At 41.4% G+C, this 13336-nt stretch overlaps 1 protein-coding gene across 1 annotated transcript in view; it reads left to right on the top strand.

Moving 5' to 3' along the window:
• Positions 1-317: 317 nt before the first annotated feature.
• Positions 318-13336, top strand: part of LOC117706197 (anthrax toxin receptor-like) — a 32288-nt gene continuing 19269 nt past the window's right edge. The window contains exon 1 of the mRNA XM_034499064.2: positions 318-766. Within this exon, the coding sequence (XP_034354955.1) occupies positions 525-766 (242 nt within the window). The 5' untranslated portion in view covers positions 318-524. The remainder of the gene's footprint in view (positions 767-13336) is intronic.

Below are 13336 nucleotides of genomic sequence, written 5' to 3'. Positions count from 1 at the left end.
TGTCATCTCACCCCCTTCTAGACTTGTCATTGCCTGGCTGGCTTAAGGACCCACAAACAGCTTCCGATTTCCCACCTGGACTTCCTTACTCAGGATGACCTTTGATCTTGGCCACTTTGAAACACTCTCTCAATGAACAAAATGTCTGGCTTCAGTAGCAAGGTAAGGGACAAGAAGGCCTTATCTGACACACGAGATCCTGTAACTGCCACTTGGCACTGTCAACATGCAGGACATTGAGCAGAGAGGCAGGTCATAAAGTCACCATGTCAACCTTCCTGCCCATCATAAGCCCAGGGTGTTGGGGGAAGGGCTATGCAGACAGTGAGAGGTAGGATACCCCAGAGCAGCTAACTACACCCTCAGTCCCTATGCTCTAAGTGGAAAGCAGCAGTGGGCATTAGTCAGAGGACAAAAGGACTATCGCTAAGTGTGGGCAGAAGCACCAGAGAAGATCAGAGGTGGCCTGTGATCAGTCTGTCTGGGTCCTTATAGCAAGAAGGGTCACAAAGACCACCAAGAAAATGCTGAGCTACCATCCCCAGGTCCCTTACTCTGTGATCTTCCTGCTGGTGCTATTTCCATCACTGCTTAGCACAGAGAACTCCCCGTACCAGTACCGTGACTGGAAAAACTACCATGGACTTGGCTTGGACCCCAGAACTTTCTACCACAAAGGCCAGAACCCAAGGAATATGTGGAACCAAAGGAATCAGAATCTTGAACCATGCCAGGCCACCCCTGACATCTACTTTGTTCTGGATAAGTGAGTCACTTTTTTTTTTTTATAGGGGACACTGAAGGCCCAGCCTCTGTAGGAGCCATGGTGGTCAGAACCCAGCCTTTGCAATTGCCTTATTTCCTGAAGTCAAGGAGACTTCTTGATGGCTTTGTCCATAGCATCTTGTCCCCATTTGAGTTTTTGTTGTCCTCCAGTCTACTGGCTGCTAGGATCTGACTTCTCAGTCATGTGAGCAGTCCATTCAGGGGCTCTGCAGAGATTATTGTTACCAAGTGGCCTGGCTGGGCTACCTTAGTCAGTCAATTTCTTTTTCTTACAGGAAGGTCCAGAGAGAGTCCCTATGCTGAGTTTGCTTCAGTGTGCCTCTGGGTAGCCTTGGCTAGCTCTTAGGCCCTTCTTGGCTGTCAAGGGAAGAAGGGTATTGTGGATCTGGGCTGGGAGAGAAAGCCTAGACTCCCTTCTCTGCACTTCCTTGTAGTCTAGGGCCAGATTTTCTGCCCATTCAACCAGAGCAGAAGGTTTGGGAAGTCCTGTCTGGACTCTCCAAAATGCTTGCATCTTCAAACATCTTGGGCTGCAGAGAAGCTTGGCGCTTCTCTGTTGGAGGGCACTCTTAGGTTGGCAAGGTGAGCAGGGCTTTTGCTGGTGACAAGACCAGGATTCCTAGCTGGTTCTGTTCATCAGTTCAAACTTGGATCTTCTCATTTCTCTCATTCTTTTTGAACACTGGTAGGTGAAGGGACATGACTAACTTCTAAGCCAGGCCAGCAACTTAGAAAGCCTCCCTAGCCATTCAAAGAGAAACCTTTTCTCAGTCCAGCCCAGGAATCTCTGAAAACTGGGCACATCTTGTCACACTTATCACTGCTGAGGTTGGTATTCTTTCCCTTGGGTATCAAGGCCAGGTGGGGGATGAGCCCTTGTAGGGCTATGGGGCTGACAGCCTTTTGGGCCAGCTTTTCTATAGAGTGATCCTTTTATCTACCATCCTGTTGCATTGTGTCCCACCTCCTTTCCTAGCACTCCACTGTGGGGTAGAGTAGGGAATAAGCCCCTCTTTCTGATGGATGGAAAGGGTTGTAGGCACAGGTAGGGAGTGTGAAATATTAACTAGACAGCCTAGTAATGTACCATGCTCACTTGCATGACCTGCTGGTTTACTAGTGAATGAGAGTAAATTTAATGTTTGGCAGGATAATGAATATCACAACCCAAAGTGCCCATCAAACTCTCCACTTCTGGTCCCACATCCTCAAGGCAGCCACATGCCAGCCCTGCTATTGATATTATGGCCTTGATTGTACTAACAGGACTACACTGAGTACCTTCTATTTCTGTTTGAGGTTTATAGATCACCTATCAACTGATAACTAGGAGAAAAAAAAACATTCAGCTTTCTCATAGCTTGCCGCTTTTCCTGAAAGACTGTCTCACCCCCTTCCCTCTGTCATGGTTATATCACTGTGATGTTTTGGCCTCAGATTTTATCACCAACGACACCTTTAGATGCCTGGTGACCACATTCCATGTAAGGATCAGCACTAATTCACAGATGGGGCAATGTTTTGGAAGCTCTAGGCCCCTGTGCATCGCATGGTCTTTCTTCGCTTTGTCCTTAACCCTCATTTTGTCTTGAGTTCTGGAATCCAGATGCTCCTTCAATATAATCTCAAATTGAAAACTTCGAGTTTGAGAGAAAAATAGCTATTCTGGGTCTCTGTGAGCCTTTGTGGGAAGGCAGTCTTTATGGAAGGACAAAACCAGACAGCCTTGTCACCTCCTGTTAGGGAAAAGGAGCCGTCTGGTATATTAGTCTGTGTTGTTTTCAGAGTCAAAACTAAACAATTGAGATGAGGTATACAAGAGCAATAAGCAGTACATGAGACTTGGAGAAAGTTCTAGATTCGCCTAACTTGGTTAGAATACTGTAAAAGCTGGCTCTTCCTTTTGAAGCTTTATCTTTCTTCTGTTGTAGAGTGAAGATTAGCTGATACGGGCTATCTGTAGGAATATGTATAGGTAGCTTGCTAGTGTTAGGATCCTGTGGTAGTGAGGTTTCCCCATCCCCTCTATGCAGATTTCAGCTGGGCAGAGACAGCAGGACAGTGTAAAGTGGGAGGTCACCCATGGGTGTGAAACTGTGATAATATTGACTGTAAGATGACAGGACCTAGGATCACCCAGGAGACACATATCTCAGGGCATGTTTATGGGGAGTTATCTGTTAATTGAGGTGGGAAGATGCTCCTTAAAAGTGGACAGCACCATCCCAAAGGTTCTGAGACTGAATAGCTACTAGTCCACATTAATTCCTCTGTGCTTCTGTACTACAGATACAATGTGACCAGCTTTTCCCTGCTTCAGCAGCCATGTCTTTCCTACCACCATGATGGACTACGCCCTTGAACATAAGACAAAATAAACTCTTAGGTCACTTTTGTCAGGGACTGTGTCACAACTACTGAGAAGTAGGATAGTTTCTGTATTAAACCAAGCCATATGATTTTTTAAAAAAATTTTGTCCTCAGTTTTCCCTTCTCCTGTCCTCCCAGTCCCCACAACCACCCCATGTTCCATCCACTCCTCAATTTCTCTTCAGAAAAGGGCAGGTTTCCCATAAACATCAACCAGCCACAGTACTCAAGTTGCAGTCAGACTAAGCATCTCCTGTCCTTACTGAGGCTGGATGAGACAACCTAGTAGGAGAAAAGGGTCCCAAAGGCAGGCAACAGGGTCAGAGACAGCCTCTGCTCCAACTTATTGGAGTCCCACAAGAAGACCAAGCTGCAGAACTGTAGCACATATGCTGAGGACCTAGGTCAGTCCCATGCAGGCTCCTTGGTTGGAAGTTGTCTTTGTGAGCTTCTATGGACCCAGATAAGTTGATTCTATGGGTTTTCTTGTGTCTTGATCCCTCTAGCTCCTACAGTTCTTCCTCCCTCTTCCACAGGATCCCCAAAGATTTGTGTCTTAGTTAAGGTTTACTGCTGTGGACAGGCACCATGACCAAGGCAAGTCTTATAAAGGCCAACATTCAATTGGGACTGGCTTACAGGTTCAGAGGTTCATTTCATTATCATCAAGGAAGGAACATGGCAACATCCAGACAGGCATGATACAGGAGGAGCTGAGAGTTCTACATCTTTATCTGAAGGCTGCTAGCAGAATACTGACTACCAGACAGCTAGGGCAGTTTTAAAGCCCATTCACACAGTGACACACCTATTCTAACAGGGCCACACCTTCTAATAGTGCCACTGCCTGGGCCAAGCATATACAAATCATCATTTTCTGCCCCCCAAGCTTGTTCAAACATATGAGTCTATGGGGAACATACGTAAACATAGCATAATGGAAAATACATTTAGTCCAACTTCAAAAGTCCCCATAGTTTTTAGCAGTCTCAACAATGTTGAAAGTCCAAAGCTTAAGGTCTCTTTCTGAGATTCATCAAATCACTTAATTATAGTCTTCAAAGCAAGACAGGAAACCAGCTAAGCCAACTCCAAACTCTACATCTCCAGGTCTGATGTCAAAGTGGTCTTCAGATCTCCAGCTCCTTTTTCATCTTTGTTGACTGGAATAAACTTCTTTTCCTGGGCTGGTTGCACTCCCTGTTAGCAGCTTTTCTCAGCAGATAGCCCATGGCTCTGGCATTTCCAACATCTTGGGGTCTCCAAGGTAACTTCAATGTTACACCTTGTTTCAATGTCTGGGATCCACATATGATCTTCTAGGTTTCTCCAAAGGGCTGGCATCATTTATCCAGCTCTGCCCTCTGTAGCATTCTAGGCTCTGTTTGACTCTACTCCACTGCTGCTGCTTTTCTTAGTGATCATCAAATGGTACTGACATCTCCAATAAGGTCTTCTGCTTCAACTAGGCTTCACTGGTAGCCTCTCATAGTCTCTCTTTATGGTGCCAAGTCCCAAATCCTTTGCATGACTCCTTCATTCCTGGGCTGTCAACTGCAACTGAGGCTGCACCTTCATCAATGACCTTCCACGGCCTCTCACAGTGCCTCAGCTGCTCTTCATGATTCCTTCATATCTTTAAAACAAGTCCCACTTGGGTGACTCTTAGATATTATCAAGTATAACTACTACAGCACGTGGTACAACCTTGGCTATTTCTGGAACACAGCTTTTTTTGTGCTCTCTGAAAACACTTCTCAGAAGATTTCACCTCAATGATGATGGTCTCTTCTTAATCACCACTAATTTCCTCTCTTGACTATAAAGCCAGAGATACATGACTGAAGTTGATGGGTTCTGCTGCTTGCTGGAGCTAGAACATGCCTCCTTATTGTATTACATTATCACTAGCTTTCTGTTTATCAACTCCTTCACTATCTAAGCTTGACTGTCCTGGATCTTGCTCTGTAGATTGACCTTGAACTCAGATCTGTGTGTCTGACTCCTGTGTTAAAGGTGTGTACTACCATGTCTAGATTTAAGATTTTCTTCATTAGAACTTGCTATGTCCCAGGCTGGCCTTGAACTCAGAGGTCTGCTTGCCTTTGCCTCCTGGGATTAAAGGCTTATACTACCATTCCTGGACCTAAACTTAGCTGGATAGGGTCCTGCCCCAAGATCACCACTCCCTTAATTCAACTTACAATAGTTTAGAATAGTTTAATAGAACAATTAGTTCAAAAATATTTGAACACAGGGTTCAGCTCCGTTTCATTTCCTAGTGCCTCTTTAATACTCAAACCATGTATCTTATATTTTTTATTTCTCAGCTTGCTACGCTTATTTAAAATGCTCTTCATGAGATTTAAACAGAGACCAAAGTCTATGATGGGCATTTCTGAGACTTCCTTTGTCAATGCAATTAATCTGAGTCTTTTCACCTTAGCCTTAAGCAGACTTTTCAGACAAGGGCAACAAAACAAAACAAAACAAAACAAAACAAAACAAAACAAAAAAAAACCCCAAAACCAAACAAACAAAAAAACCCAGCCACTACAAAAAACGATCTCTAGGTCAAAAAATTGAAATTCTCTATGGAAACCTCTTGGGTCAGGTCTGCACAGTTCAAATTAAATATTCCTACTAGGATGAGTCATTAAACCCCACTTAAAACATTCCATGGCTTTCCAAATACAAAGTCCCCAAATCCACATTCTTACAAACAAAAGCATGGTCAGGCCTATCACAGCAATATTCTAGTCCCTGGTACCAACTTCTTAGGGTTTTACTGCTATAAACAGACACCATGATCAAGACAAGTCTTATAAAGGCCAACATTCAATTGGGACTGGCTTACAGGTTCAGAGGTTCAGTTCATTATCATTAAGGCAGGAACATGGCAGCAGGAAGAGCTGAGAGTTCTACATCTTCATCTGAAGGCTGCTAGCAGAATACTGACTACCAGGCAACTAGGAGGATCTTAAAGCCCACACCCATACTAACACATCTACTCCAACAGGACCACACCTTCTAATAGTGCCAGTCTTTGGACTGAGCATATACAAACCATCACAATCTGCTTAATGCTTGACTGTGAGTCTCTTCATCTGTTTCCATCAGTTTCTGGGTGAAGCCTTTTTGATGACAGCTGGGTTAGACATCAATCTATGAGTAGAGCATAATCATTTTTATTGATTTTTTTTCCTAGTTGTGCTTGGTCTCTGGGCTATCCATCTTCTGGATCCTGACCTTCCAGGAAGTGTCAGAGTTGGGGTCCCTCTTATGACCTGGGTCTCAAGCTGGACCAGTCATTGGTCGGCCACTCCCACAATTTCTGTACCACCTTTACCCCAGTACATCTTGTAGGCAGGACAAATTGTAGATTGAATGTTTTGTGGGTGGGTTGGTGTCCCAGTACCTCCACTGGAAGTCTTGTCTGGTTATAGGAGGTGGCTGGTTCAGGAGTCTTAGCTAGGGTTACCCTCAGATTCCTGAGCGCTTCCATTGCACTAGGTTTCTAGCTCATTCCAGAGATGCCTCAACACATTCCAGTTGTCTCTCCCGGTATTCTCTCTCTCCATCATCCCTACACCCAATCCTTCCTGTTCCTATCTCCATCCTGCCTCCAGATCTCTCTCCTTGTCCACTCTTGATGTATATTTTATTTCCTCTTCACAGTGAGATTCATGTTGTCCCTCTTGAGCCTCCTTTGCCACTTAGCTTCTCTAGATCAGTAGATTTTAGCTTGGTTATCTTTTATGGCTAATATCCACCTATAAGTGAATATATAACATTTGTCTTTTTTGGTTTGGGTTACTTCACTCAGGATCATCTTTTATAGTTCCACCCTTTTGAAGGCAAAGTTTCATGATATCATGTTTTTAACAGTTGAGTAATGTTCCATGGGTAAATGCACTGCATTTTCTTTATCCATTCTTTGGTTGAGGGACATCTAGGGTTTTTCCAGTTTCTTGCTATTATGAATAAAGATGCTATGAACATAGTTGAGCAAGTTGTGGTATTGTGGAGCTTCATTTGGGTATATGCCCAGGAGTGGTAATAGCTGGGTCTTGAGGTAGATCTATTTCCAATTTTCTGAGAAACCGCCATATTGATTTCCAAAAAGCTGTACAAGTTTGTACTCCCACCAGGAATGGAGAGTGTTTCCATTACTCCACATCCTCATCAGCATGAGCTGGAATTTTTGTTTTTTGATCTTAGTTATTCTAATAGGTGTAAGATGGAATCTTAGAGTTGTTTTGATTTGTATTTTCCTAATGACTAAGGATGTTGAATATTTCTGTAAGTTCTTCTCAACTATTTGAAATTCTTTGGTTGAGGATTCTCTGTTTATTATCTCACTTTAAATTGGACTATTTGGTTGTTGATGTCTAGTTTCTTGAGTTCTTTATATATTTTGGGTATCATCCCTCAGTCAGATGTGGAGTTGGTGAAAATCCTTTCCAATTCTATAGCCTGCAGTTTTGTCCTATGGACAGTGCATAAGCTTTTCAGTTTCATGAGGTCCCATTTATTTTTGATCTTAGTTCCTGAGATGTTGATGTTCTTTTCAGGAAGTTGTCTCCTGTGCCAATTCGTTCAAGGCTATTCCCTACTTTGTCTTCTATCAGATTTAGAGTATTTGGCTTTATGTTGAGGTCTTTGAGCTACTTGAACTTGAGTTTTATGCAGGATGATAGATATGGAACTGTTTACATTCTTTTACAAGCAGACATCCAGTTAGATCAGTACCATTTTTGAAGATACTTTCTTTTTTTCCATTGTATAATTTTGGTTTCTTTTTCAAAAATCAAGTGTCCATAGGTGTGTGGATTTACTTCTGAGTCTTTGATTCCACTGAACAACCTGTCTGTTTTTAGGCCAATACTATGGCTTTTTAAAAAATTACTGTTGTTCTGTAGTACAGCTTGAAATCAGGAATGGTGATACCTCCACAAGTTCTTTTATTGTACAAGATAGTTTTAGATGTCCTGGGTTTTTTGGTTTTCCATATGAAGTCCAGTATTGTTTTTCAAGGTCTGTAAAGAATTTTGTTGGAATTTTGATGGAATTGTGTGGAATCTGTAGATTATTTTCACTAAGATGGCCATTTTTACTATGTTAATCCTACCAATTTATGAGCATGCAAGATCTTTCCAGCTTCTGATATCTTTTTTGATTTCTTTCTTCAAAACCTTGAAGTTCTTGTTATATATGTCTTTCAATTGTTTGGTTACAGTTACACCAAGATATTTTATATTATTTGTGGCTTGTAAAGAGTGTTGTTTCCCTGATTTCTTTCTCTGCCATTTATCATTTGTATGTAGGAGGGCTATTGAATTTCTTTGGAGTTAGTTTTGTAGCCACTTCACTGAAGGCATTTGTCAGCTGTAGGAGCTCCCTTGTAGAATTTTTGGGGTCTCTTACGTATGTTATCATATTGTCTTCAAACAGGGATACTTTGACTTATTTTTTCCAGTTTGTATCAGCCTTGCATCCATGATCTCTCCAAGACTTTTAACATGAAAGGGGGGTGAATTTTGTCAAAGGGCTTTTCAGCATCTAATGAGATGGTCATGTGTTGGTTTTCTTTCCAGTTTTTTTTTTTTTAATATGATGGCCTACATCACCAGATTTCCATATGTTGAGCCATCCCTGCATCTCTGGGAAGAAACCTACTTGATGATGGTGGATGGTCTTTTTGATGTGTTATATTGGATTCAGTTTGTGAGTGTTTTGTTGAGTATTTTTGCATCAATGTTCATGAGAAAAATTGGTCTGTAATTCTCTTTGTTGAGTCTTTCTGTGGTTGGGTATCAGTGACTATGGCCTCATAAAATTGATTTGACAATGTTTCTTTTGCTTCTATTTTGTGGAATAATTTGAAGAGTATTGGTATTAGGTTTTCCTTGAAAGTCTGGTAGAATTCTGCACTAAAACCAACTAGCCCTAGGCTTTTATTGGGTGATGGGTTGGGAGACTTATAATGACTGCTTCTATTTCCTTAGGGTTTATAGGTCTATTTAAATTGTTTATCTGATCTTGATATAACTTTGGTAAGTGGTATCAATTGAGAAAATTGTCCATTTCTTATAGATTTTCTAATTTTGTGGAGTACAGGTTTTTGAAGTAAGACCTAATGATTCTTTGAATTTCTTCAGTGTCTGTTGTTATGTCCCCCTTTTCATTTCTGATTTTGTTAATTTGAACAGTCTCTTTCTGCCGCAGGCTAAGGGTTTGTCTATATGGTTGATTTTCTCAAAGAACCAGCTCTTTGTTTCATTGATTCTTTGTATTGCTCTCTTTGTTTCTACTTTAATGATTTCAGCCCAGAGTTTGATTATTTCCTGCCGTTTATTCCTCATGGGTGTGTTTGCTTCTTTTTGTTCTAGAGTTTTCAGATGTGCTAAGTTGCTGGTATGATATCTCTCTAATATCTTTATGAAGGCATGGAATGCTATGAAATTTTTCCTCTTAGTACAGCTTTCATCATGTCCCATAAGTTTGTTTACATTGTGCATTTATTTTTTATTGAATTCTAGAAAGCCTTTAATTCCTTTATTTCTTCCTTGACCCAGTGATCATTGAGTATAGAGTTATTCAGTTTTCTTGAGTTTGTAGGCTTTCTGTTGTTTTTGGCAAAGTCCAGCTTTAATCTATAGTAACCTTATAAGATGCTGGAGGCTATTTCAGTTTTCTTATATCTGTTGAGACTTACTTTGTGATTGAGTATATGGTCAGTTTTGGAGAAGATTACATGAGGTGCTGAAAGGAAGATATATCCTTTTGTGTTTGGGTGAAATGTTCTGTAGATGTCTGTTAGGTCCATTTGATTCATAATGTTGGTTAGTTTCATTATTTCTCTGTCTAGTTTCTGTCTCAATGACCTGTCTATTGGTGAGAGTGGGGTGTTGAAGTCTCCCACTATTAATGTGTGGGGGTTTGATGTGTGATTTAAATTTTAGTAATATTTCTTCTAAAAATGTGAGTGTCTTTACATTTGGGGCATAGATGTTCAGAATTGTGAAATTATCTTGGTTGATTTTTCCTTTGATGAGTATTAAATCTTTTTCCCATCTCTTTTGATTAATTTTGTTTGAAAGTTATATTTGCTTAATTATTAGAAGCTTGCTTCTTGGTTTCATTTGCTTGGGAATTCTTTTTCCAGTGCTTTACTCTGAGGTAATGTCCATTTTTGTTGTTGGGATTTGTTTCTTGTATGCATCTGAATGATGGATCCTGTTTTCTCCTCCATTCTGTTAACCTGTGTCTTTTAGTTTGGAACTGAATCCATTGACATTGAGAAATATTAATGAGCAATGATTGTTAAGTCCTGTTATTTTTATGTTAATGGTGGTTGTGTGTGTGTGTGTATGCACGCATGCAGTTTGGGGCTGTTGGGTGGGCTTAAGGTATTAGGTGCTGGGGAAAGTGGTTGGTGCCTTTCCTGGGGTCCCTAGTACTGCTGTCATCTCTGGGAAAGTAGCTTGAGTTGTGGGCTAGAAGAGATGGTGCAGTTTTAGACTATATGGGTTTTTTAAAAGGCTTTTAGAACTGATGTGCAATCGAAATGTGAAAGAATTTGGCTACTTAGGCCAGAAAATCCTACAATGCTGTAAATAGATATCCTTATGGGTCATTCCAGTGGTTTCTGGGAAGACTAGAATGCCAATTTGAATACAGGAAAGTGGATGATTTGCTTCTGAGCTTTCAGAAAGGGTTGAGGACTCTGCAATCTGGCTAGATATCATTCATGGCATATTATGGAAAAGAGTATGATTGCATTGGGCTTGTGTTCTGAATATTTGAGTGAGAAAAATTGTTTAGCTGAACTGGGAATGTATCTCACTCAGTAGAGTTTTTGGCTTGCCCAGAACCGCACAAACTGGGCTTGGAGGTGTATACCTATGATCTCAACACTTAAGAAATAGAGGCAAGAAGATTACACTTTTGAGGTCATTCTCAGCTACATAACAAGTTATGTGACAGCCTAGGATACATGAGACCCTGTTTCAAAAAAGGAAAAGGACTAATTTGTTTGGTGGAAGAAATTTCAAGATAAGATAGTGTACCATGTGGGTTGTACCACACTGCTTGCTGCTCTTACACGGGTCTTTAGCGAGAGACAGAGAAACAATCAAGCCAGCAAGACATAAAAAAGAAATGTGGCTTGTAGGAAAAGGAGAAAGTCATCTTGTCTGCAAGATGAGTGCTGAGAAAGCAGTTGCAATCTATAAATACTAGCATCTTTAAATAAAAACCTTTTGCTCTGTACTGACAATATGAAGGATGCCCAAAGGCAAGACCCAAAGGCTGTCCATCAAAGCTTGCTCCTCTGAAAATACAAATTCATCAAAAAGGGAAAGTCTGATCTGACATCACCACTGAAGTAGTTCCCTGCTGGAAAAGAACCACCTAGTAGAGTGCTTCCCTAGGACCAGCACACAAAGACTGATGGAGCTATGGTCTAAAGGAGAAAGCTTTCATCACGAGTAACAGAACTTGGATGCATCATTTGTGTAGTACCATTTTATAGGCACAAAAGATGCAAGATTTGGGGGAGGTCACAGGCCATGGCCCCATGGTTCTAGAAAGCCATTGAGTCCAGACAATATGTGGCTGGATCAGAGTACATGAAGCTGAGGAGGCAAAAATCTATGTTTTACTGAACACCCTAGGATGCTGGTAATGCCAAACACAAGGGACATATGCCGAGAAAAGCTGCAGACATGGATTAGACCCAAAAGAGAGGCTATGTTTGTTGCAGGGGGCAGAGGTAGTAGGGCAGGGCTACCCAAAGGAGATGATTCCAAGACTCTAAGACCCCAGATGCTGGAAATGATGCTTGCCCCGCTTGGTTTTGGCTTTGCTTTAGTCTGATTTTTTTCTTGTGGTGTCCTCATTACTCCTTTATGCAAGAGCAAATCCTTACCTACTCTGTGCTAGTTTACATTAGAAACATGTGATTTGCTTTTAAATGTTATTGGAGTTCGTTGCCTTAGTTTCTAAAAAAAAAATTACACACCTGTACCTTTGAGTAGTGTCAGAACTGTTAAAAAGACTATAAGAGTTTTAAAGTTAGACTGAACACATTGTGCTCTCTGAGATAGACATGAACTGGCAAGGAAAGAGGTAAGGGTTTGAAGTTACAGGTTAAGAATAACGTGTTTTGGCAAAAAGGGGTGGACTTATGATGGTTAATATTATCAGCTTGATAGTATCTAGGGTTGCTTAGGTGACACATTTCTGGACACAGATATGAGAGAGTTTCTATGTTGGGTTAAATGATGTGTGAAGACCCACCTAACTATGGGCAACATCATCCCAGGGACTGGAGTCTTAACAGATACATGGATACAACAGAGACAGCAAACTGACCTCTGCATCCATCTCTTTGCTCTTTGATTGTGGATGCAATGGGTCCAACTGCCTCAAGTCCCCGCTTCTGTGACTTGCCCACTGTGTTATACTGTACTCTCAGGCTGCGAGCAAAAATAAACCTTTCTTTATATAAGTTATTATTTTCTTGCCAGATATTTTGTCACAGCAGCAAGAAAAAGTGACTGACTCAATGACAATTACACATATGAGCATGACCTCCAGGAAGGTCTCATTCATGGGCACAATGCTCACACTGGAGGTGAACATTAAGACCTGTCAGTAGGTGCTCCTGACTCACACAGCATGCAAAACACATAAGCCAGCAAAACTCGGAGGATATGCTATTTCAGATTTCAGAAAGCATAGATAACTGCTGAGCAATAACCCTTCTTTCTCCACACCTCAAGTGCTTCTCATCTCTTCCTTGATGTGAAGACCAGCAAAGGTGTGTGTGTGTGTGTGTGTGTGTGTGATTGCAAAGGTCATTATTTCTGGGATGTAGGTCAGATATGGATCTTTCTTTGTGAGTTGCAAGTTTTCAACTTCCTTCCCTTGCTTGCTTTCCATCTGGGGACTGACTGAGAGGGAGAAAAATCCTGGGAGCAGGGCTTTGAGAGTCAGAGCTGGAAGATTTCACAGCTCACATGTGGACTGGGAGCTATGATATCATGACAGAAGTAGCTTGCCCTCCACCTGTTCTCTTTTGGCAGCATCTTCTGAAGGAATACTTCTTGGCTCAAGATGGCTGACTTCTATAGGATAGTCAGAAGTCGAGTGTCCAAAATAGCCTTTATGCCCA

Source organism: Arvicanthis niloticus, chromosome 3 (genome assembly GCF_011762505.2).
Source record: "Arvicanthis niloticus isolate mArvNil1 chromosome 3, mArvNil1.pat.X, whole genome shotgun sequence".
In the NCBI taxonomy this organism is placed as follows: domain Eukaryota; kingdom Metazoa; phylum Chordata; class Mammalia; order Rodentia; family Muridae; genus Arvicanthis; species Arvicanthis niloticus.
The sequence above is the reverse complement of the archived record's forward strand: the minus strand, read 5'-3'. Positions and strand labels throughout refer to the sequence as shown.